This window comes from Astyanax mexicanus, chromosome 9 (genome assembly GCF_023375975.1).
Source record: "Astyanax mexicanus isolate ESR-SI-001 chromosome 9, AstMex3_surface, whole genome shotgun sequence".
Classification (NCBI taxonomy): domain Eukaryota; kingdom Metazoa; phylum Chordata; class Actinopteri; order Characiformes; family Acestrorhamphidae; genus Astyanax; species Astyanax mexicanus.
In genome coordinates this window covers 14911606-14938786 of record NC_064416.1, presented here as the reverse complement: position 1 = coordinate 14938786, position 27181 = coordinate 14911606, and the positions used below count along the sequence as shown (strand labels likewise).

Below are 27181 nucleotides of genomic sequence, written 5' to 3'. Positions count from 1 at the left end.
CTGCAGTATTTTTTTTAAGACACTTGGAGAAGCTGCCTGGTCTCTCTGCTCCACTTAATAATTCCAGATCAGTAACAGGAATCAACCCAAATTGTGTATGTTTGAAAATAGATGTAAAAACTAGAGAAACATAACAAAACTAAAGGTTTGGAGGACATGAACTGTCTGATTTGTATTCAAGAAAATATTGTTTTTAAAATGAAGTTCAGGAAAAAGCCAATTTTACGATTTTATTCATTATATTTTGACATTAGCAGATTTACTTAAATGTTTATAAATCTTTTCTATTAAAATGATTAAAACAATTATGCTTTTCAAAAATCCTGGCCTGTTAAGGGGTTAAGACCCTTGATTTTGGTAGAAATAAAGAATGAGCAGGTGTATTAATACATCTGTCCATAGTAGTAGTGTAGGAGACACAAGAATGAACATTATGACTAAGCTTGATCCTGATCATCACAACTCATGTTACTATGATTTTTTTATTGTGTGTGTGTGTGTGTGTTTGTGTGTTTGGGTGTGTTTGTGTGTGTGTGTGTGCCAGCTAAAGTGCAGGCCTACATGCATATAAAGAGCATAAGTGGATATCGTACTAAAACAGTTGTACGAGAACTGCCAAGGTGAATGATGCGTGCCAACAGGTAGCCATGGCAACACGACTCATCTACCGAACAATGTGAGGGGCTAGATTGTGGTCATGAATCAGAATCCTGTTCACACACACACTCACACACACACACTGAGAAGGTGGTGTAAGGTGTTAATGTGTGGTTTAGTGGTGAAATCTGCTTCGTAATGATACTACTTAAACCCCAGACACACATATAGCACCATATATAGATTTATTTCATCACAACAAATAATAAAGATTTAAACACACACACACACACACACGCACAGGCTCACAGCAGACGTCTACACATTCACACTGCGTTTCCATCACATGTATACATGAGCCTCAGAGTTGTTGTGTGACAAACATTAGCCTAATGGAAACAGACAGCCATACCTCTTCTGTCTATTGCTGCTGTAATTATTACAACCAGGCTGACATTTGGGTCGGCTGCGGCATCTTTGCCCTAATTTGACACAGCGCATTAGCATTTAGCACTGAAAGGTCAATGCATGGTTCATCACAGTGGTCAACACTAGTAACTAATAGCCATAGGGCATGCCTTGGCTCACCTAAAGCAGCACTTTTACTCAGTGCAAGTTTGTATGAAAGTTGTATGAAGAAGTCTAATTTATTCATAATTTAATGGTATGAATTTTAGCTATGAGTGTTTTCATATATATGGTTTGTTTGTTCAGGTCCGAATCAGTTAAACCATTTGCTAACACTTGACTTGGATGGTCCATTTGATGGCCTCATTGATGCCCAACTGACATTCAACTAACATTCAACTACATGTCTATTAAATGCAATTGAACTGAAAGGTAAAAGTAAATGATTCTCTACTGAATGTAACCCTACATCCAACTCTAACCCTAACTCTAATCATTACATTTTGATTAATGGTTAGAGTTAGGTATAGGGTTAGGTTCTATTTTGAATCATTTACATTCAACATAGGGTTAAGTTGCATTTAATATTTAATATACATTCAGTGAATGTAAATTGAATGTCAGTTGAGCATCAATGAGGTCATTAAATGGACCATCCAAGTAAAGTGTTACCACACATTTGTAAACTTGGAGTGTCGTCCTTTTGGTTTGGTTTGTTTTCACACATGGAAAGATCCACATGTACCAAAGTTAAATCCACACGGTTACTGTCATTTCCTTCCCTCTATTTTTTTTTAGAAATGTTTCCATCCTCTATGGTGGTAGAAAGGCAAGGTATTGGTGGTCCAGCCCCATGATGTTGCAATCATCTCCCTGATGCCAAACACCTGTTAAAATTGAAAGCAATTGGGCTCATTGCTAAGTTTATTTAAGTTTATTAAGGTGTGTTTGGTAAAGAGTTTTGACAAGATAAAAGACACAAAAAAGTGACAAAAATGCTTGCATGAGTATGCTAGCCCTGTATGCTGCTATAGTACATCATAAGAAAACATAAAGGATTTCCACACACAGGCAAATTTCACACTGCCCCCTATGTAGTGTACTATGCAAGTCACAAAATTGTGTATTCTTAATCTAAATATAGCATTATATTTCTGCAATATTTCGAAATCTGAAATCTGTATATTTTTATTGACCCCACTTTAGAATAAGTGTCTCTAATAACTGTGTAATAACGATGTAACTGATGGTGAAGTACACATTGCTGAAGTATGCAGTGATCAAGACACTTATTACAAAGTGCGTGAATAAAGTTATTATTTTGAGTGGTCTATTATAATTGTTTAATAAACTCTTAGTAGAGTATCAGCAACAAATTAACAACACATCAGTGTGTTAGCAGTAGTAAAGCATCTACATATACTGAGGTCAATCTCCTTAAGACATACTGATGATACAATTCTAACATAAAGATAAATATACTTACCTTTTAGGGGGCTCAATTTTGGTGAAATAAGGGAGACCTGCACAATATTGATACAACAATATTAAAGGAGAACTCTGGTTTAAAAATTTTTGTTGTAGTAAAACATGATAAAAAGTATTTACCTTTGATGAATAGCCCATTTCCGTTCTCCCACAACATTCCGAGATCCAGTAATTTTAACAGTTTGTCCAAACACCCTTCCGACTGGGGGCATTGGGGCATAATTTGCCCTGATAATTTGCCCTGATAAATCGCTTTTTTCCACCGTTATCCAGCTCAAAGTAGCTCCACACCTCCATGCTAGAATCCGGAGAGTGCCGCCATCACTGAACTGAAAATAACATAGACATATGTATACATAGATTCTACAGACCTGCTGCTATGCTATGCTGAGTCTATGTATATATATGTTATATTTAGTGATGGCGGTGCACAGAGCTGAAGCTTGCGTTTCTTGTGCACTTTTTAAGTTATTAATGCCTCGTTTTAAATGTCAGGGCACTCCGGATTCTAGCAAGGAGGTTTGGAGCTACTTTGAGCTGGATAACGGTGTAAAAAGTGATTTATTGGGGCAAATTATGCCCCGTTTCACCCAGTCTGAAGGGTGTTTGGACAAACTGTTAAATTTCTGGATCTCGGAACGCTGTGTGTTATTCATCAAAGGTAAGTACTTTTTATCATGTTTTACTACAACAAAAGTTAATTTTACACCAGAGTTCTCCTTTAAGATTTCAGTGTCTGTACTGGTGAAGGAGACATGGTGCTGTTCCATTTGTTGTACTCATTCTAAATGTTTCAGCTTTATTTATACTGCATTTATTTATTTAGTTAAAAGGCCCAGTTAAGAGAGTATAGTAACTATAAAGCATCAGATCATTCACCAGGCCTTCCTGAGCCTGACTGTGTGGAAGCGTACAGGACCTAGTCTCTCATAAGATCCTCCTGGGGCTGCAGTTACACAATACAACTTTCAATTTTCATCACTTGCATGATTCGCCTGAAGGGCCGACGTTTAGCCTGCTGTTCTTACATAAGCAGCACTTCTCCCCTCTTCACTCGTCTTCTCCCCTCTGCTCTGTTACTCTTCCACTGCAGACTCAGGTCCCTCTCGTGAAACCTCAACTCGGTTTCAGGAAACAGAACTCATCAGTTTCACTGCGCTGCGGGTCCTCAGGAGCGCATCCACTCAGCGGGGAAGTGACTTCATAAACCCGCTCTGATGTAATCACTTTCAAAAAGATATTTGTCATATTTTTACACTTATTAGAGTAAATTCCCTTGAAGGCATTCCATTTTGATCTCGTCTGATTTCGAGTCACATTCCCTTGTGTTCAGTGTTTTAACTTGTGCACATACTTTACACTTTATATCCACACTCTCTCTCACATCTCTCTCTCTCTCTCTCTCTCTCTCTCTCTCTCTCTCTATATATATATATATATATATATATATATATATCCAAATTAACAGTTGACAGTCCTAATATATATATATATATATATATATATGACGGTCAACTGTTAATTTGGAATCGGTAACATGATACTAGTTTTTTAATGTAATTAATTACAACACTCTGTAATTCTTTCCTCTTTTTCGCTGAAGTGGTTCTCTTGTGATGAGAATGTGGTGATCTGGCCAAAATCCGATCCAGGTATTAAATATACTTCTTTTAATTGAGCTTAACTGCTGATTAGGCGCAGTGTATTCAGATATATTAGCCAGATAATATGCTAAAAAAGACTGGATGGTGAATGTTAAAAGAAAAAAAAAACAAACGTGTGTCTTATTAAAATCAATTTATTTTTAATCATTTTAGTGATCTTAATTTAGTTACCAAATATCTATTTAATACAAATACACATTTATTTATTTATTTATTTATTTATATATTTTTTTGCAATACATTTTTTGTGCCAATTTTTTTGTCGAAAACCGGACCATGATACACGCACAGGTTAAGCTTTGACACGCCCACAAGTGACACAGGGTATACAGTATAAACATTGGCAGTGATCTGTCCATAATTCAGGATGTCAGAACCTATGGTTCACTTTTCATTCAGATACAGAGATCTTCATCAATGTATGCTTTTTTTAGGCACATCTATTATTCCTTCTGAAAAACATATAAATATATACAATTTACACAGAACGTTTTTTTTCTGTATCAACATAAACCATCATTTCTTCCTCTCTGCTCCTCTTTAGTTGTAGTGGTGTAGATATCTCAGCATGTCAGAGACTCATGTCAGAGGCTCCAGATGGTATGCTAGTAGAAACATTGGCAATAAGAGCAGATAAAAGTGCAGCATGGAGCAGACTGTCTGTGAGCCGTGCCCTGGGCGACTGTAGGCAGGAGTCCTGAGGGGAATTCAGATCTTCAGTGGAGAGAGAGAGAGAGAGAGAGAGAGAGAGAGAGAGAGAGAGAGAGAGAGAGAGAGGACACCGGGGTCACATTCTCTTCTTTGGAGTCTAGTGTGCTGTCCGGTCAGGCGTTCTATAACAGCTTTGCAATGAGAGTGACTCACACTCCTCTGTGAACATGTTGAGACGTTGTAAAGCCCGGGTGACGGTGGCAGAGAGAAAGATGGCTTGGAATAGATTTATACTGAAGTGTCATCAAACTATCTTGTCCTGGATTCATCCTGTCTATTCTGAGATTAAGAGACTGGGTAGAAAACAGACTGGAAAATGAATGTGCCGATTCAGGCAATGCACCCTGTTATAATAAACGTCAGTGACAGACGCTTTAAAAAATAAAAAAGAATGAAGTGACTGATTGTAATTGCTATTCGGATAAAGCCTAAGGTTACCATGTATAATAATGCAGAAGTAGTGTTTAATATACAGCTCTGGAAAAAATTAAGAAACCACTTCAATTTCTGAATCAGTTTCTCTGATTTTGCAGTTTATAGGTGTATGTTTGAGTAAAATGAACATTGTCATTTAGATCATTTATTTGCAGAAAATGAGAAATGGCTGAAATAACTAAAAAAGATGCAGAGCTTTCAGACCTCAAATAATGCAAAGAAAATAAGTTTTAAGAGTTCAGAAATCAGTATTTGATGGAATAACCCTGGTTTTAATCACAGTTGTCATGCATCTTTGGCATGTTCTCCTCCACCAGTCTTACACACTGCTTTTGGATAACTTAATGCCTTTACTCCTGCTGCAAAAAATCAAGCAGTTCAGCTTGGTTTGATGGCTTGTGATCATCCATCTTCCTCTTGATTATATTCCAGAGGTTTTCAATTTGGTAAAATCAAAGAAACTCAGGAGGTCTCTTATTTTCTTCCAGAGCTGTACATGTAGCACGTGTTGCGTAACATGCCAGACATCTCAGCATGGAGTTGTAGAGGTAACATATGGTGTACAGTGATAATCCATTTCATGCAGCTTGCGTATTCCCATAGGTTCTGCAGACTGTTAATTGTCCATCCAATAGCATTCTTCATTTTTTATAATTTTATTTCAGTTTTTTCCCATTTTCTCCCCAATTTACACGGCCAATTACCCACTCATTAGGACACCCCTTATCACTAGTAATGCCCCAACACACCAGGAGGGTGAAGACTAGCACATGCCTCCTCCAATACATGTGATGTCAGCCACCGCTTCTTTTCGAACTGCTGCTGCATTCTTTTGCATTGCTGAGCAGCATCACAGTGCGCTTGGAGGAAAGCGCAGGGGCTCGGCTCCGGTACATCAGCTCACAGACGCCCTGTGCTGCAGACATCACCCTAGAAGTGATGTGGGAAGAGAGCACCATCTACCCACCCGAAGGGAGCAGGGCCAATTTTGCTCTGGGCACCAGCAGCTTGATGGCAAAGCTGCATGAGCGGGGGTTCGAACCTGCGACCTCCCGCTCATAGTGGCAGCGCTTTAGACCGCTGGACCACTTGGCGCCCCAGCATTCTTCACATTTTTAATCGTGGATAATACTGTAGGTATGGCAATGCGACCGGCCATGGCATAGAACGTGTGTTTTCAAGGAAAGCTCTTGAGGCAGCAGCTGTATGTGGACAAGCATTGTCTTGTTGGAACAGCACACATTAATGTGTGTTGAGAAAAGATAGGGTTACTGGTTGTGGGACCTTATTAACATAATGTTGGGCTGTCAAAGTGCCTGTATGGAAAACCAAAGGTGATATGTCATCATACAGAATTGGCACTAGGCCTTCTGGACATGTGATGTATGACAATAAACCATTGATGAAAGTGTTGAACATGGTGCTGACATACATGGTTGTCATAGACAAAAGCCAGACTCATCACTTAAGATGACCCACTTCCATTCTAAGTTACTCCATGACAGTCAACTGACAGACAACTACCCACCAGTTCTCAGCTATCCACATTCTGTGTGTACCAAAAAATAAGCCTTATCAGATCAGGCCATCCTCTTTTATTTGTGTTTTGTACACCTGCTTATTCATTAAAAAAAATCGTAATCAAGTGTTATAAAAAGTGTTTATCTTGCTTTTGTTGGAGTAACAGTCTCTACTGTCCAGGGAAACCTGTCTACCAGATTTGTAAGCATTGGATTTCTGAGAATTGGATCAACAAGAGCATTCATGAAAACGTTGGATGTTGGATGATCACCACTCTACCTTATCTTTTTCATCTCATTTCATCCCAACTCATTGCAACTGCAATGCTTCACAGCTCAATACTGGAGGTGTGTGTCCATTTGCACATCTGTGTTATGTAACTTGTGAATGGTGCAGCCTAAAGTAGATACATTCATACTTTATAAAAGGGATTTTCACAAACATTCAGAAAAAAGTGTCTTCAAATCCACTACAGACGTTTGCATATACAGTGCAGGAGCTTTGGGCAGTGTACAGGGGTTTGCATTGCGCTGGTACATAACTCCCATGCATGTAACGCTGTAAACATGCATTTGTTGACAAGTTAAAATATATAAAAGCAGCTGGACTGAAGAAATAGAATAATATTACAGAATTTCACACATATATGACCCAGGTTACGCATGTGGTAGGCAGCTCTGGAGAGTGCAATAGTAGCGTTCTGACCTGGTGAGGGCAAACAACCAACATCATCTTGAAGCTGCTATTTTAAAGATTTCATTCTACTAAAATCCACTTTTTTTGTTCTTTGTGAAACACTATAGGTCTTGCTGAGTTGTATATGCATACTGCATATAAAACTGTTCTGCAGCCTCCACTGTCTGCAGTAGCTTATGAAAGAAAATGTTCAGAAATACGAGTTGATCAGAGAGAAGTTAGGTGTCTACGTCAACCTTTAAGGTACATTTTCTTTATAACATAGTTTTAACAGATCGTGCCTAATAGACAGACTTCCTCTTTCAGGCTCCCACAGCCTGTCCTGTTCTATTGTGACTTTCCTGCTTTCTCTCTCTCTCTCTCTCTCTCTCTCTCTCTCTCTCTCTCTCTCTCTCTCTCTCTCTCTTTCTCTCACTCACTTATTCATTTAATCACATGTTCCTGCATATGCCTGTACAGTAAACTCTCGATGGGCAGGAAGCTTGTAAATAATACACGATAGCTTCACTGTACTTTTAACATAAGATCCCCTGCCTCTCTCTCTCTCTCTGTTGAAGACAGTAGTGGTGTGTGTGTGTGTGTGTGTGTGTGTGGATGGTACTGTGCAGCTGTCAGCAGTAGTTTAGCAGCCAGTGCGATTGTGGTCCGGCTGTGTGTGGGTCACTTAGCTTAGTGGTGTGGCAAAAAGGCCCCCAGGCCACCAAAAGTGCCCTAACCTAGTTTCAGTGCCGAACACACTGCAGCCTAGCCTAGCACACACACACACACACACACACACACACACATAAACACACATACACACAGGGGGGAGGGCTGTACATCTGTGCTCTCCAGCACAAAATGCCCTACAGTGGGTACTGAGCGTACACTGGACTGAAGATGCACTGAAGAGGTTTATCACTCTTGGACAGAGCAGATCTGGACAGTGTGTGTTACATTCAGGTCAGATTTAGTTCAGCAAAATAAAGGTCTCAAATATATAAAACTTCAGTGTGTTTATATACAGCTCTGAAAAATTAAAATGATGTGTTTCTTTGATTTTACCGAGTTAAAGATATGATCAAAATGTTCAAAAGGAAGATGGAGCATGGATGATCACAAGCCATCAAACCAAATTGAACTGCTTGAATTTTTGCACCAGGAGTAAAGTAGCATAAAGTTATCCAAAAGCAGTGTGTAAGACTGGTGGAGGAGAACATTCCAAGATGCATGAAAACTGTGATGAAAAAACAGGGTTATTCCACCAAATATTGATTTCTGAACTCTTAAACGTAAAGCTCTGCCTCTTTTTGTTATTTCAGCCATATGTCATTTTCTGCAAATAAATGCTCTAAATGACAATAATTATATTTAGAATTTGTGAGAAATGTTGTCTGTAGTTTATAGATTTAAACAACAATGTTAATTTTATTCAAACATAAACCTACAAATAGCAAAATCAGAGAAACTGATTCAGAAACTGAAGTGGTCTCTTAATTATTTCCAGAGCTGTATATTCTGTCACATTCTGTACTAATCAATCATACCTTGGTCTGTTCTGCTCAGTCATAGTGTATACTATTCCATAACAGTCATGTGTTCTATTCTATTCTATTCTATTCAGTATTATAACATAACACCTTCTATTCTATTAAATGTCATTCTGTTTTGTTCTGTTTAGTTATATTGTTTATAATGTTTTTTTGTTTCTATTCTGTTCCATTTGGTTAATTTATTATTTATTTATACCTTATTGTTATGCCTTCTTTTTTATTCTTTGTCATATTCAGTAATATTTGACCAAACCCTCTTCTATTATAATATGTTCATTCATTTTCTATGGTATTTCATCATATCTTGTTCTGTTTTGTTTTAGTCAGATATATTTTACACTATTTCTTTATACCTTAATCTATTTTGTTAAAATCTATAATTTTTAGTTCTGTTTGTGCTGTTTTTTTTGTGCTGTATGTTCTATTCTATTCTATTCTATTCTATTCTATTCTATTCTATTCTATTCTATTCTATTCTATTTAGTCATATTTGAAACTATTTCATCATACTTTGTTAATATTCTATGCTCTTCTATTTTATTCAATTTTATCATGCGTCATTATTTCCTATCACTTTCTATTTAATCGTTTACTTGTTATTTTATTTCATCATAATTTACACTTTTCTATCATCCTGTCACATTCTATTCTATCCTATTGTACTCTTGTCATTTAATATTCTGTTTAATTTGGTGTCCATAATACATTAGCTGGTTTTGAAAAGTCTTTTTTATACACACTTGCGCGCACACACACCTATACACACACACACACACACAAACGTACGTGCACACTCCATCATGCCTCCGTTCACAGAAGCTCCAGATGTTTGATACAGCTCCAGTGTGTCTTAATTACGCTCCCTTTAATGTCTGCTGTCTGTTTGTCCCATTGCTGTTGGCATCAACATCAGTCAGTCCTGTTCCTTTACTGATAGCTCCCTCTTCCTCCTCCTCCTCCTCCTCCTCCTCCTCCTCCTCCTCCTCCTCATCTTCTCCCCAGTAGCCCCTTTATCACTGTGGGAGGCTCAGAAACTGCTGCTGACAGACTGTAGGCTCCAATGATATACCTCACCGCTCCTGCAGAGCTCCACTCTGCTGAAATCCTGAACACGGCTCTCGTGACCCGCCGCACATCTGTGTGTAAACACGGCCGGTATAAGCAGCTTTACTCTTATTATATGTCTTTACCGATTTGGCGCTTATGATAAATAATAAGCGCAGTGATCTTATTGACCAGCAGGCGGTTCTGGATTATAACCACAGGCATATTCTAATGCATTAGACATGCAGCCGGGGTACTGTGATGTGCACTCCAGGTGGAATGCTGAACGCTGCTGACAGACCTGCTTTTCAAATGCCATTTATGCGTTCTTGAACTGCACTGAAAAAAAATGACGAGTAAAATTTACTTTAAAAAAGTTTCGCAACTTTCTGCATTTGCTTTTTTTAGTAAATTTAATTTCAGAAAACTTTAAGTAAATTCAACTTGGTTTCAAGACTTAAATGTTACATAGAGTAAATAAGTGAACTGAACTTCAGTCAATCCTTTCTTTTAGTAAACTTTACTTAATTTATTTTTGCTGGCTCAATCCTTTATTTTTGTAAACTTTACTTCATTTATTTTTGCTGCATTAATCCTGTCTAATAGTAAATTTTACTTAATTTATTTTTGCTGAATCAATCCTTTCTTTTAGTAAACTTTACTTAATTTATTTTTGCTGAATCAATACTTAATTTCTGCATACAATATTGCCTAATTACAATTACTTAATTTATACAATATTACTCAAATAATTAATGATACATGATATATGTTATAATTTCTGAAATGTAAATACATTTAGTTAAAACACACATATTACACTGTCTCAACACATGGATGGCATGCAATATATTGTTTTTTGTATGCTAAAACAATGCATTGCATGCCATTCATGTGTTGAGACAGTGAGACTTGGTCTGTTTACAAAATAAATCTTTGAGATTATGTAAATATTTTAAAGTGTGGTTTTAATAAAAATATTTAAAATTTCAGTAATATTGTATAAATTAAGTAATTGTAATTAGGTAATACTGTATGCAGAAATTAAGTAAAAGTTACTAAAATAAAGAATTGATTCAGCAAAAAAAAATAAGTAAAGTTTAGTAAAAGAAAGGATTGACTGAAGTTTAGTTAACTTATTTACTCTATGTAACATTTAAGTCTTGAAACCAAGTTGAAGTTACTTAAATGTATCTGAAATTAAATTTACTTAAAAAAAAAGAAAAAAAATGCAGAAATTTACGAAACTTTAAATAAATTTTACTCATCATTTTTTAGTGTGTGTGTGTGTATGTGTGCATGTGTGTGCGTGTGTGTGTGTTGGTGTACTCTCAGGATCGCTCTCCAGGGTAGACTTTTAGCCTCCTGCTCTTACATAAGCAGCACTTCTCTGCTCTTTACTGCAACAGCCAGCTGGCTTTCTCCATCCATCCACCACAATAGCTCATAAATGGACTCATAAGATGATTATATCATGTTGATGTCAGAGTGCATAAATAAACATGACTCTGAGCCTGGCTGCAGTTTTACAGCACACCAGTGAAGGACCTGCTGACTGTTCACAGCTCGAGACGTACCGCCATGAGTGTAGCGATGACTCTGGACATACTGGTGCTGGTGCTGATGGAGGTCAGCTAAGTCGGGGGGGGGGGGGGGGGGGGGGGGGGGGTATTTGTGAGTGTTTGCTGATAGTGTGATGGTTTAACTGTGTTCTGAGCTGGATTACTTTCTGATAGTTGATGAGAGGCTGAGCTCATTATGTGGATAAATAGAATATCTCCTGTTTATTTATTTAGATTGGTTTATTTAGATTGGTGCTAACTGTACTCTCAGCTGGATTACTCACTGATAGTTGATGATAGGCTGAGGGCATGGCTTTATTTGTTAAATAGGGTAAGTCTTGCTGTTTCTGTGATTTATATATATCATGCCTGGATGTTACTTTAAACCAAAATTATGAAGCCTAGAATAGCCAATAGAATAGTCACTATTGTAGGATAACTCGGTTATTGTGACAAGTCTTTTTTACAGTCATTACAGCGTCTAAATGTCAGTGTTTCGCTAAATTGTGCAGCCTAACCTCTAGAACAATTTCACCCATGGTATAATATTTGTCTCAAATTGTGTTAAAATTTAATATTGAAAATCTGAAGCCTTTATCATTAAAATAAAGGGATGTAACATTGCTGAATGCTGCAGTAAATCTGGTAAAGCTGTACTGTATGTAAACAGAATGAAACAACAGCAGCCTTGCATTTCACAGCTGAACGACAGAAACTCCACACTTGAGTTTGGAGCTCTGGCAGTTTATCACACTCTGCTTTGCAGCGAGTTTAATGGTCCTGTAGAAAACAGAAAAAAGACGTAGACAAAGTGTTTGTGCTCGTTTCTGTGTGAAGAATGGGCTGCGATTCAGATGGCAAATGTGGGATTGCTTGTATTAGAATCTCTGCGGCAAAAAAAGCACTGCATTGTTGGTTTTTGTAAGAACTCTGCTCTCTGTGTGTTCAGTGTTTATCCCGCTCCGCTCACTGATCCATTTCAACGCTAAATGCTCAGTCTGATCCTACATGCCAAGTCTTGAATGCTCATTTTCACACTGAATTGCCTCCTCAATCACGTATGTAAAAACACTGATAAGGTGTCAAGCAGCTGTTTGCGCATAGACATGATTTCCTGTACTGGTGAAGGCAAGACTGAATCAGTGGGATTGGTGAAAGTTTCTCTTTTACAAAGATTCTGGGATTATTAGACCTGTCATAAGTGCAGATTTGTTTTATGTTTTAAAGTAATACTTTAGCAGCAGGAAAATTTAATTAAATTAAGTTGGTTTACTTAATTTACTTATTGACCATTAAGTTTTACCTCAGGGGACAGCTCAGAAAATCCCACACCTGCAAAATTGTGAGGTGTAATCTTGTGACTAAGGCTGAACAAACTGCTCATGGCAAGACAACGTGAGCTCAGTGCAGCGCAGTGGGTGGTAATAATAGTGACCGGCAGCATCTGGCTAAAATTGTCTCATGACATTTGGCATATCAGTTTCATTGTATCCTAATGCCAGGGTTACACTACACGAGTTTAGCCCAGTTTTTCATTCGTAGCCAGTTTTTGTTGATCACTGACAAAAACTCTGAGGCAGATAAAATATCTGACTGATGCTAAATATCTGACTCAGTCAGCAACTGGGAGTTAGTAGCAGCAGTCTGATCAATTTCTCTCTTCCTGTTATATCACTGTTAAACACTAAAGGGAGCCCACAAGTCAGTCCTTTATGAATGGGGTGAATAGAGACAAAAGCTATAAACCTAAATTAAAAATATTAATGATTTACTTGTTCTGAGAATTCCTATACTTTTAAAAAGTACAATAATGTATTTTACTAAAAAAAAAGGCAAATAACACATGTCTGTATATTTCAGTTTTTTTACACTAAAGACACAAGTTTTTCAAGTAAACAAGTTTTTTTCTCTGCTACTGTGAGCTGATTGGTTGGTTATCTGATACTGGAGTTACACTCAGAGCACCCTAGGTTTAAAAGGTTTATATCTGGAGTTTAAAACCTTATAACATTATATATATGAAGAGTTTGGTTCCAAAACGCTATAAATCCATTTTTAGCAATTTGAGTAAAAAAGGGTTTTCTTTAGCAAGAAAGTGGTAGGCTGAAAACCACTGATTTCTGTATCAAACTATCAAATACCATACTAAGGATAAAATAACACAAAAAAATCCAATCAAGATTTTAATATTTAAAGATTTATTTTTAAAAAGAATTCGTTTTTCGCAAAACGCAATAAATCCATGCCAAGTTTTTTTTTTTCAAAATGTCTTATATATCCTTTGGCATCAACATATATATTTTTTTACTAATAATGTGCAAAATACAATAATAAATAACAGTAAATTGTACATCTGAATATAATAGTTTGACAATTGGGCCTAAAAACACAAATTTCAAAACATTTCTTTTCGAAAAAGTGCAAAATTTCATTAAAGAACAAGACATTAACACTATAAAATCCCCAAAATCACGTTACATTAATGTGCTGTAGTGTAATGTAGTGTAGTGTAGTGTAGTATAGTGTGTGTGTGTGTGTGTGTGTGTGTGTGTGAACTGCAGATGACAGCGGGCATTTCCCCCCTCCTGAATGCCTCATTTTCTTTACCTTTTCACGTACATGAGACTTTTTTAATGGCTTTCTCTTTTTTTCAATAACTGCTTCACGAACAGGCTCCTCTATACCATCAAAACCGATCATTTTCGCGGACTTTGAGAGTGAAAAACGAAAGTGAAAGTAGGCGACACGAAATACCGGCACTCTCAACAGCCCGCCTTTACATTAGATAGCTCGTGGAATGCTGCGCTTTGATTGGATGAGTGGAGATGTGGCGTTCTGCGGGAAAACAAGACTGGCGTTTGTTGCGTTTTGGAAAGAAAGAGAGAAAGCAGGGCAGTATTACACGGCGGATGTGGCGTTTTGATGAAAATTGAATATTGGCTTTTCAAGAGTGGTCACATATTCTGATTCTGGCTCTAACTCATTTTTAAAAAAAAATGGCGTTTATCGCGTTTTGGAATCAAACTCTTCATATATATATACATATATAGTTCTGTGTTGAGGACATAAGTACGTATTTCAGTAACTTTGATTTTGCCTAGTTGCTTCATATGAACCCATTCATTTTGTACTCACTTTAAGTGCGTATTCTCCTCTTTAGAGATTCTCAGGTTTGGCATTGCTAGTTCTCATGTGTTAATTCTAGGGTTGTGACAAGAGGGAGGGGGTGGAGGAGATATGTCCTGTCATTACTAGCCCACCAAGCTCCGCAAAACCAGCAAGCTGATTGGCTGTTTCTCCTGAGAAAAAAATTATTTGGGGCTTTCATTTGGCGCCCCCTTTAGTGTAGCGCCCCTATGTGTCGCATAGGCTGCATACCCCCTTGTTAAGTTGTAAGTCTGGCTGAATTTTGGCTCCAGTGGAAACAATAAACGGTAAGAGAGTGACCAACAAGACACAAACCATATATAAATACTGTAAGTAAATCCTACACATGACTAATCCCCTAGCTCTGTACTTTATTTAAAATAAATGTTCTGTCTCTGTTTGCACTTCAAGCATAGTCTTAATATGACTGGTTATGGTTATGCATAGTTAAATTACAAGAGATTTAGGAGAAAAAAACACAAACCATAGTCTTAATATGACTATATGACTTAATATGAATATAAATATTCTTATTCTTATTTCTTATAAAATCAATATTTGAGAGAAACCTGTCTGTTAAGTGTGTGTTATATGATTTTGTCAAATAAAACTCTAGTTTTAAAGCCATTTTTCATTTTTGAGGTTTTCATTAAAATTTTATTTTAAAATCTCGTCTCGTCTCGTTCTCATGAACCCAATATTGTGTCTTGTCTCGTCTGGTCTCGTGATATTAGTGTCTTGTAACACCCCTAGTTAATTCGTGTAATTTGTGACCCTGTGTCGCTGATCAGTCATGTAATGTGAAAGTCTCAGCAACTGAAGGACTTGTGATTACAGCACAACCAGTCACGTAGTGTAAACAGAACACCGACTGGCGATTTGAAAAAGTTGTGTAGTGTGAACCTGGCATAAGCTAGCTGAATTCCTGTCTTACACTGATGCCCAAACACCAGAATACTTATCACACAAAAGCAGACGGCAACAGGATAAGAGGAAAAATGGTTTACTCTAATCCATAACACTCTATCAACCAAAGATTGTTCTGTGAGAAAATACTGAAGAACAAAAACATCTGTTTATACTGCGTCATACACTGTACTGGTATTGTACCAGATACATATATGTTAACTTAAAATACACCAGTAATAATTAAGACTTTAAAGCAACATTATCTAGCAGTTTTACCTATAACAATATCAGCTTCAAAATGATGTTGATGCTGTGCTGACTGGAATAGAGACAGAACACTGCTACTGCACTATGTATCTTTGATGGTGCTCCATAAACTCCCTTTTCAGAACTGCTTAATGTAAAACAAAGTTAATTTATGTCGATTTCTGTAATATTTCTCTAGTGCTTCTTACTCCACATATACTTTGACTTTCGCTGATGTCTCAGCTTGTCAAAAAATGCATGTGTACATAAAACAGAGCTCGTAGCGCAATTTTAAAAGTAAATTACACTCTCCAACTAACATTTACAACAACTTCCAGATTTAAACATGGGGAAAATATTGAAATAACTGCTTATTTATTGTTTCTTCTAAGATCAAGTGTATTTAACTCCTCCTATTACTAGTAAGGAGGGTAAAGACTAGCACATGCCTCCTCTGATACATGTGAAGTCAGCCACCACCTCTTTTTTAACTGCTGCTGATGCAGCTTTACTGATTCCTTTCGGAGGAAAGCGCAGCGACCGACTCAGTTCCGATACATCAGCTCACAGACGCCTTGTGTTGATTGACGTAACCTTTCGGAGTGATGTGGGGAAAGAGAGCACCATTTACCCACCAAGAGAGAGCAAGGCCATTTGTGCTCTGATGGCAAGCTGCATGAACAGGATTCGAACCGGCGATCTCCTGATTATAGTGGCAGCACTTTAAAGAAAAAGAGTTTAAAATAGTTTTCAACTTGATTTTGGAACGGGTTTAGTGAGGTCAGGATGTTGGACGATTACTGCTACGCCTCCGCCTAATCCTCAGCCCACCAACTTGCCCCAAAATTATGGGATAGATATGGAACAGTGCTTGGGGGGTGGCTTTATTCTTCTGTATCCCATGCCTGACATTAGGTATGTCATGCTTATGTGCTCCATAGCTGAATGCATTCATTAGAGATTGTGTCGTCAATTATGGACATACAGTGTTAACAATTTTTGCATGACAGCAAAGGCTGTGTCTGTATCCTCATGTTGAACTGATGGTCAGACTTTTATGAAGAGATGCAGCAGCTGATTTGAGTTAAATGAAATGTAACCCAGTGTTAAAAGTCATTATTCAAGTAGCCTCAGCATTAATTATTAAATTAACCTACATTATCCAGAACCAACATCAGCACCACACTTTACATATTAGCCCAATTAGAATTCCTTGAAATGAGTGGCAGTAGAGAGATCCTGGTGAGTGTGTGATGACCTCAGGGTTAAACGTGTGTTCTGCCAGTTTCCTCGCCAGTAAGCCTCGCTCTCGCGTGATGGCACACATTCCTGGCACAGCAGACACCGGGTGACGTGCCAGGCTCCTCGCTGCTCTCATGCCTGTGCTGCACTGCTGTCAGGAGTGTGATGGCACCTGGAGCGGGGACACAGAGATCCTGTGCCTCTGAGGCTCTAGAAGAGATTTATTTTATTGTGGAGTTATTTTTATTTTTACAGAGGAGAAAGAACTCAGAATATGACATCTGTCATATTGCAACCCTGACATTTCAATAAAAGGAATTTCAGTATCAAATAATATACAGGTAAAATCACAACATCCTGTTTTTTTTTATTATTATTATTCAATTTAGGCTGTAGTGTTAAATACTGTATGTAACATTATAACAACTGAAAATAGCTGGCATAAAATAATAGTATTAGAATGTTTTAAGTTATGTTTATTTGAGTAGGCAGTTTATATTATATTTTGAATCAATTTTATCATTTTTTCCAATACCTAAAAATGTGCTTTGGTAGTGACCAATTGTAATTGTAAGATGTAGGACATAAAAACAGTTAAATTATAATATAAACTGCTCGCTCAAAAAAAAGTTTTCAGGTAATGTAATTTGATGTGGTGGAAACAGCATCCATGATGTTGATGCTGCAGATTTTGAGTCTAGTCACCAACTATAATTCTTATAGCCAAATGTTATTACAAAAGGTATGCCGGTTACCATTACCGTCACCTGAGGGTCAGACTGAGGCATAATATGGGTACCCTGAGAAATAGGAAGAAGGCGTGTCCTATATTTCAAAGTTTTCTTAATATTTATATGCCAAAAATTGAAAACATGAAAAGCGCAGCAATTCAGTGTTCATTGTTAAAGCACATATATATAGGTGCTGGAACACAGAATCTTCTCGCTATATTCTCTTTTTTTGTATATTTATATTTACTCCCATCCCAGACAGCTCTGACCAATCAGAGGACACAGCCTGTTCGCGTTTACATTTATGTCTGTGTGAAACCAAACCAAACAGAGGGAGAAAACTCTCCAAAAAAACGAACTCATCAACTGATTCGGACCAGAGAAACCAACTACAAGTGTGAAAACTCTCTTAAAGACTGACTCAACTTTGTGTAATTGGTCTGAAAGTCAAAAGACGAACTGGACTATGGTTCAGTATATTCAGAGCGAGACCAACTCTTTGGTTGGACAAAATTCTGGTCCTTTGATCCAGACCGTGGTTCACAGCCCGTTTCACACCTGCTACTTTGGTTCGAACCCAAAGTAAAAAGTCTGAATCCATCCTCCGTTTCAACCTTTATACTTTGGAGAATAACCTGGAGTTTCTCTGGACCTAGCCAACAAACCAACATGAGTTCAGAGTACTGAGTTTTTGTTTTTAATGAGATGCAGATGATGAACTCAACTCCAGAATTTAGGCTGAACAAGAAGTTGCTACAAAAACATTAACTGAAATCTAGGCTGATTATGAACGCCCATTAACAAGCTGTGCGAGTAGCAAAGCTTACCAAATCCCCACCCACTTTAATACTACTTCAATATCAGACCATCCCTAGATTTCAGTTTAGCAGGTGATTTTTAACACAATGATCTACAGTGAATATAGTAAACAGTGCTGGAGCTTGATTCCTGTGCTGTAAATGATCATTTACAGTAAATTACAGTCAGGTGAGTAACAGATTACAGTGTTACATGTTAAATTACATAATATTACATTATCCAGTGCTTTTATTTTTTTTTCGTCTCACTTCCTCTGCAGCTTTGTTGGATCCACAAACACTCACTCTCTCTCACACACACAGGACTCCCCGGGCTAACGCTTCTTTTGTATTCCATCTCCATAACAACAGTGTGAGTGCTGGAGAGAGTGAGGGGCAGTGGCAGGGAGTTGGTGCTGATCACTGTAGGGATGGAGGAAGCGGCGGCTGCTGCGGCGCGGCTTACGAGCTTGTGTGCGTGTGTGTTTAAGTGTGTGTGAGATAGGTGTGTGTGTGTGTGTGTGTTTGAAAGCTTGTGTGAGTGCATGTGTGTGTGTGTGTGTGAGACCCTCGGATGGTGGTGCTGGAGCTGGGTGTGAGTTGGGGGAGTGTGATGGGTAGAGGATCAAAGCGAGAGAGAAGAGCGGAGCAGAGCATTTACCAACACACATGGTGAGGAACCTGCAGCTTCTGCTTTATGCTGGATGAGTGCAATGCATTTTGGTGTGTGTGTGTGTGTATGTGTGTGCCAGAGATAGAGAGAGAGAGAGAGAGAGAGAGAGAGAGAGAGAGAGAGAGAGAGAGAGAGGATAGAAAGGAGAGAGAGAGAGAGAGAGAGAGAGAGATATCTTGAGAAGTTATGTAACAGGCAGTAAGCAGACTGAGACACTGGGATAGTTCTACTGGTGCTTGCTTGCTTTACTGCAGATGGGCGAGTGACACAGAGCAAAAGAAGGAGAAAGAAAAAAAGAGAGAAAAAGAGAGAGATACTGATGTTCTTCCCTTTTTGAAGGATGCAAGGTGGCACAGGTATTTTGTTTATCATTAAACAGATTTTCTTACTAAATTACTTGTAAAAAATATATATATAAAATAGGGTGTAGCCTATTATTAGGTTGTCTAGCAGCAGGTTTATAGCATGCATGTTCACTTTTGTACATGTCATTGTGCATGTCCAATATTCACTATTTCAGTATATTTTGCATGGTTCAGACAGACAGTATATGTTTATTTTCATTGGTTATTAAAAGTATAGACTGTTTAGACATGTATTAAGTTCAGGTTCCCTCAGGAGTGCTGCACAGTGCTGTTGACTCAATGCTGCTTTCAGAATGTGCTTCTACAGTATTTATACACTATACTATACAATACATGTCCTTGGAGTGATGTAACACTTTGATTGCAATTCAAGAGCATGGAAGTTGTATTGCTGTACTGTGGCAGCAGTTATGCTGGTAATATAAGCACTATATATTGAGTAAAAAAGAAAAGAAAGAACATAGTCTTGCTACAAGAGGTTTGGTACTTGTTGTACTGTATCCTATATCCATATAATGTTAAGTAGTAGATTAAATATTAAACTATTGCTATAGCACACTACTGTATGTGTCAGTGTCCCCCCAGACAGTAATAGGGTCTAGTCAACAGGTCTATAGTTTCATTTCAATGGAAAGTCTCTATTCAAAATGCTGTGTAGTCCATGGCTAAATCCCTGTGTGGGAAACTGCCCCTACTGTATATGACCACATACAGCTCTGAAAAAAAAGGAACCAATTTAAAATGATGAGTTTCTTTGATTTTACCAAATTGAAAACCTCTGGAATATAATCAAGAGGAAGATGGAGGATCACAAGCCATCAAACCAAGCTGAACTGCTTGATTTTTTTGCACCAGGAGTGGAATAAAGTTATCCAAAAGCAGTATGAAAGACTGGTGCAGAAGAAAATGCGAAGATGCATGAAAACTGTGATTAAAACAAGGGTTGTTCCACAAAATATTGATTTCTGAACTCTTAAAACTTTATGAATTTGAACTTGTTGTCTTTGCATTATTTGAGCTCTGCATTTTTTTTTTGTTATTTAAATTATTTCTAATTTTTTGGCAATAAATGCTCTAAATGATGATACTTTTATTTTATTATATATATATATATATATATATTTACCATTTTTAAGGTTCTTAACACTCATCTATTGTTCACTTCAGACACTGCTTCTGAATCTCGCAGCTTGTCAACAAATACCTGAGCAGAGGTACACCAGTCCTAGTGTTAGCTTAGCTAATAATAGCTAGGAGTTAACCTACAGTTAAATGTTAGTAACACTTTTTCGTAAATGTATTTATTTCTAGAGAGTAAATTAGAACTAGCTATTAATCTAAGGTTTAAAACTACTACAAAAACACAACCACAGTGGACAACACAGAAGTGAACACACCATGTATCGTAGCTGTCCAATGAAAAAATGCATTGATGAATGGACCAATAGAATGTCTCCAAAATGGCTTGAAATAAATCCTTTTTTACATTGGCCCCTATTGAAAGTTTAGAAGGTGTTATCTCTCTGTTGTAAAGTTGCTGTTTTAGAGATACATGTTTTTCATTGGACAGTGACAATGCATGCATATGTGATGATTGGTAAAATGTCTGGAGATCTTTGATTGGCTGGAGTTTTTGACAAATCGTGCAGTGTTTTACATGAAGTAGATCAGAAAGTTTCAAATCATATAGGAATGAAAGGTCCCACTTTATGATAAGTGTCCCTAAGTACTATGTAGTTACACAGTAACAATCCATGTAACTACAGTGTAACTACTGATGAAGTACACATTGTTACAGATTAACTACAAAGGAACAGGTTATGTAATTACACATGTGTATTAAGGTTAATTTTGACTTGTGTAAGTACACATGTGTACTAGGGGGAGTGTACGTACACAAGTTATTAGCTGTGCTTATATGTGCGTGTGTGTGTGTGATTGAGGTGGTGTGTGTGTGATTATGAAGCAGCACAGTTGAACTCTGCTGGCTCGTGCTGTCAGTAAGCAGGCTGTCACTGGGGCAGGTGTTTCAGAGGCTGTGCTGCCGGGTTCTTTCCTGCAGTCAGCAGATATTGTGTGGTTTGAGCAGAAAAGCGCTGCTGCTGGGAGTGAGTGACAGGCCGGAGATGAACACTCTACCGTTTTATTTGATTTCCTTCTGGATTACAGGCAATCCCATAAATGAGTCCTGGCGGCGCTCGTATGAAATGTAATGCATTTTAATATTTGTGTCATTGCCTGTGGAGTGGTGGATTATGGGCTGAGAATATTACATTAACAAAGTGAGACTGCTTTTGTTTCTTTTAGTGATCTCCTGCGTATTACAGTCTGAGTGTGTGTGCAGTAGGGGTTGTATCTGTGCCTGCCGAGTGTGGGCCAGGTCTTCACTTCACCCGGCACAGTTTAAAGCGGCTGACACTTCACCCAGCACTTTTTTTAAGCAGCTAGAACTTCAGCTGTAAGAGCTTAAAACAAATGACACTTCATCCAGCCCATCTAAAAACAGTCAGAAGAACGTCTTCCAGTATGTCCTACAGCATGCCTGGCAATAATAAAAAGTGCCTGGTGAAGATCTATTTAGTTTGAAATGTGCTGGGTAAAGATTCAGCTGCTTTAAAATGTGCTATGTGCTTCAAATGTATCAGGTCAAGATCCAGCTCCTATAAAATGTGCCAGATAAAAATCCTGGCTGATTTAAAATGTGCCTTTTGCAGTTTCAACTGCGTTTAGTGTAACAGATACAGTTCCAACCGCTTTAAAAAAGTGCCAGGTGAGGATCCGTCTGATTAAAAAGTACCAAGTGAAGTTTCAGCTGTTTTAAAAAGTGGCAGATGAAGTTTCAGCTGCTTTTATATGTTCTAGATGAAAATCTGGCCTATTTTAAAACACACCAGAAATAGATCCAGCCTCTTCAAAACATATATATGGTAAAGATCCAGATGCTTCTTTAAAATGGGATGAGATTCGCCTGGTTCATGATGTGCCAGGTGAAGTTCCAGCTATTTAAAAATGTGCCAGGTGAAGATTCAGTTGCTTTTAAAAGTGCCAGGTTAAGATACACCTGGTTTAAATGTGTTGGGTTAAAATCCACCTGCTTTGGAAATGTGGCAGGTGAAGTCCTCGCAAAGTACTGTCTGGAAAAGAAAGTGCCGGGTAAAGTGGCAGCTTCCAGCAAGCAAAGATCCAATCCCTTTTTTCGTTCTGTGTGTGTGTGTGTGTGTGTGTGTGTGAGTGTGTGAGAGAGAGAGAAAGAGATAGATAGAGGCTAAAATTAAATTCCTTTACTACTGTAGGCTTTACTCTGTCTATGCTTCTTCCACTTGAGATAACTCTCCTGCCTTTGCTTTTATCCCACTGTTACATTATTTAAGTCACCTCACGTGTTGCTTTCAGTCACTTACCCTCTCTCTCTCTCTCTCTCTCTCTCTCTCTCTCACACACACACAGGCTAACTTGAAGAAATTCATGGAATATGTTCAGCAGAGGAATATTGAGAAGGTATCAAAGTTTCTGGAGAAAGGGCTCGACCCAAATTTCCACGATCCTGAGAGCGGGGGTAAGTCTTATATTATGCGAATAGACCTGTAAAAAAAGGTCTTTAACTTCAGTGGTTGCTGCTTGCTCAGCTCTTTTTCTGTGTGTGTGTGTGTGTGTGTGTGTGTGTGTGTGTGTTAGTCTTTTCAAAAGGTGCAGAACATGCTTGACCTTGGAATTAAATATAAACTGTACACTTGCAGTGTAAACTGTACAAAATGCAGTTGAGGTGAAACCAAAAGTCAAACTCTTAGTGTCAATATATAGTGAAATACAATATAGTTTAGGCTTAGGCTTAAACTGTGTCTGACAGTCTAATCCTTACTGTTTAACTGATGAATGTGAACTGGCAATGATAACTGGGGAGAACATCTGTGTGAAGTTGAAATGTAAAAAAAAAAAAATAGCATTAACTCTACACCGACCTACCAAAAAATGAAAACTACTGACATTAGAGTAAAGAGTAAAGTGAAAAAGTTTGGTTAACTGGTTCTAAGGCACCTGTTGAACAGGTGGACTTGCATGCAGTAAGGCTGGGTGCAGCAGCAGCATTAGCATTAGCCACTAACCACAGAGCTAGCACTTTTGCCGCTCAGAGGCGAGTATATTGGACTGTAGTCTGCACGTTTAGTGCCCTGGGTTACCAGAACACTTAGGGTTCCTCAGTCTATTGCTTTTTAGAGTGGCATTTACGTCCCACTAGCAATGCAGTTAGCAGCTAATGCTAATGCTGCTGCCCCAAACCTAAGTGCTGAAGAAAGCTTAACAAAGCTTAGTGCTGAAAAATCTCCCTTTGAGAAAATACAGGAAATCTAAGCTTACTGTAAATAAACGGAAGCACTTTACTCACCCAAATAAATGTTTTTTATGGCATCAAGTCTACACCGGCCTACCAAAACATTAAAACCACTGACACTAGAGTAAAGAGTAAAGTGAAAAAGATTAACTGGTTAACTGTTTCTAAAGGCACCTGTTAAAGGGGTGGATTTAAATGTTGGAAGAAGGAAAAATGAATGAGACTCTAAGGCACTCTGAGAGGAGCAGAACTTTGATGGCTGGATGAGTAGATCAGTACTTTCTTAAATCATCATGCAGGTCGTTGGGGGGGGGGGGGGGGGGGGGGGTTGGGTGTTCTTGTTTGCAGTGGTCTGTGTAATGCCCCAAGAAAGGACAACCACTGAACCCAGTGACAGGGTCATGGGCTTCCACAGTGCTTCATTGACGCTTATGGAGGTCTCACCTCACAAACTACAGGACTTAAACTTAAAGGGTCTGTCGCTAACATTAGTCTTGGTGTCAGATACCAAGATAAGGTCACTTTCAGAAGTCCATGACTTGATGGGTCACGGTAAATGTCCACTAGCCCTTTCCTTCAACGCATTTAGCCAGGCCTGTGGGCGTGTCTGTGATGTTTTAATTTTTAAAAAAGCAACAGATGAAGTCAACTTTAATTTTAAGAGTGTAATCTACAGTTTACATTTTTTTGTTTCTCTTCTATGGTTGAATATAGTGCATAAAGTTGCGCTTTGTTGAACTTTTTCACTATAGTGCAAAGCTGCATTAAACAAAATGCAACCCAGCATGCACTGCTGCATGTGGTGGCTCTCTTTATCAAAATGAATAGCATGCCTTGAGGCTAAAGTGCTAGTGGACATGTACCATCAGAGCTGCTTTTTCAGCAAGAGAAGGGCCTACATAATTCTAGAAAAAGTGGTTTTAATGTTATGGCTGATCATTTTATGTTACAACAATATTAGAATATAAGCAAAATCAGTGGTGTATTTTACCAATATAAATGTACTCTATTGAGAAGCATATTACCTTATTTTTCAGACTATATATATATTTTTTAAACGTGCCTTATAATCCTGTGTGCATCACGTATGAATTGTAGCAGTCAGGTATTAAGGAGTAGTAAAGACACTCCGCTGAAGCACAGTGTGAAAAGGCTGAGTTTTCAGTGAAGTTTCTCCAGCAGTAAGGCTGGGTGCAGCAGTATTAGCATTAGCCGCTAACTGCAGCGCTAGCTCTTTCGCTGTTCAGAGTTGAGTATATTGCACTGTAGTCTGTATGTTTACCATGTTAAAACAAGCTATGTGGGATGAACCACTAGTTAATAACGCCCTAAATTATTGGAATACTCAAAGTTCCTCAGTCTAGCGCTAGTCGGCGGCATTTACGTCCTGCCAGCTGCTGTGGTTAGCAGCTAATGCTAATGCTGCTGCACCCAGCCTTATTGCTGGAGAAACTTAGACAAAATACGGAAAATCTAAGCTTGCTATAAATAAATGAAAGCTCTACTCACCCAAATAAACGTTTTTTTTAGGAGAGAAATCTGTGTAGATTAACATCCAGCCCTTGTTTGACTTTGAAAGAAATATATATTTTTTAAGAATTACAGTTTTGTTTAATTAGGTGCTTCCCTCAGCTTCCCCACTAGAAGGGAAACATATCGACACCCTTGTTCACTTCGATGAGGCATCCTTACTAGGGTGGCTTTAATGTTTTATAATCCGGTTCGCCTTATGTATGAAAATAAAATAAAATTGTCTGCATGTTTGACGTTAGCTGATAGCGCCCTGGGTTACCAGAACACTCATTTACGTCCCGCTAGCGCTGCAGTTAGCAGCTAATGCTAATGCTGCTGCACCCAACCTTAGTGCTGCAAAAAAAGCCTTAGTGCTGAAAACTCACCCTTAGAGAAAATACTGGAAATCTAATCTTACTGTAAATAAACGGAGGCACTTTACCCAAATAAATGTTTTTTTTTTTTTTTTTTTTTTTTTTTTTTTTTATAGCATCAAATCTACACTGACCTACCAAAACATTAAAAACCACTGACACTAGAGTAAAGAGTAAAGTGAAAAAGATTGGTTAACTGGCTTTAATGCCTTATAATCCGGTTCGCCTTATGTATGAAAATAGACCAGAAAATAGACGTTTGCTGAAAGTAGACCTTATAATCTGGTGCACTTTATAGTCCGAAAAATATGGTATTTTTTTTTTCTTTCTTCTCCTCAGACAGGATTCATTGCTGTGATGTCAGATCATGTAACTACTATTTGAATGCTGGCTTGACTTGTCCAGCTACAGGATGTGTTTCTTAATATTGATCTAAGCATAAAGGAACATGATGGATTTTCGTATTGATTCTTTCTCCTGAGAAAAAAACAGGGAAACCCTTGTACTTATAAACCTTGTATATACTGTATATGAATCCTGGCCAGTGTGTATGTGTGTCTGAGAGAGCAGCAAAGGTTGACTTTGGCCAGTTGTGGTAAATTGGTGCTGTGACCCTGTTCTCATAACGCATATCTCTCAGCTGTGGGTCAGACGGTCAACAGCAGCTGAATCTGGCTGAAGCACATTACATTTAGCCTGGTACTTTCAGTGAAGAGCTCTGGGAGAGAAGCCCATACCAGCCAATTCAACACAAATGTGGCAGTTTCATGGCTTTAGCACACCAGTATCCACCATGAATTAACCGATACAGCTTAGATACTATATTATACATTTTATATTAATTCATTTTGATGTGTAAATCAATGCATAAGTATTATAACACAATTGTAGAGAGATTGAGAGAATAATAGAGAGAGAGAGAGAGAGAGAGTTTGTTTTGGCTAGGTGACCGTGAGCTGATCACGTCTGACCTCTCTGTCAGCGCAGGCTGTGAAGGCTGCATCCGTTTTTATGCAGATCTGCTCGTGTTTATTCAAGATTATTCATGCAGTTGTTTAAAAGTGGTTAAGGGTGACCTCTGCGAAGGGTAATGGACAGAAGAGGACAGTGTGTGTGTAAGGGTGTGTGTGTGTGTGTTTGTTTATTTGAGTGTTATTATGGTAATAGTGTTCACAGACAACAGGAACATGACTTTGT

The 27181-nt window shown here is 38.1% G+C and overlaps 1 protein-coding gene across 4 annotated transcripts in view; it reads left to right on the top strand.

Annotated features, from left to right (window-relative positions):
- The window catches only part of shank3a (SH3 and multiple ankyrin repeat domains 3a), a 475306-nt gene that overhangs the window by 257078 nt on the left and 191047 nt on the right, over positions 1 to 27181 (top strand). For all 4 annotated transcript variants that reach the window (XM_049483671.1, XM_049483669.1, XM_049483670.1 and 1 more), the window contains one exon: positions 23216 to 23324. In XM_049483671.1, the coding sequence (XP_049339628.1) occupies positions 23216 to 23324 (109 nt within the window). The remainder of the gene's footprint in view (positions 1 to 23215; positions 23325 to 27181) is intronic.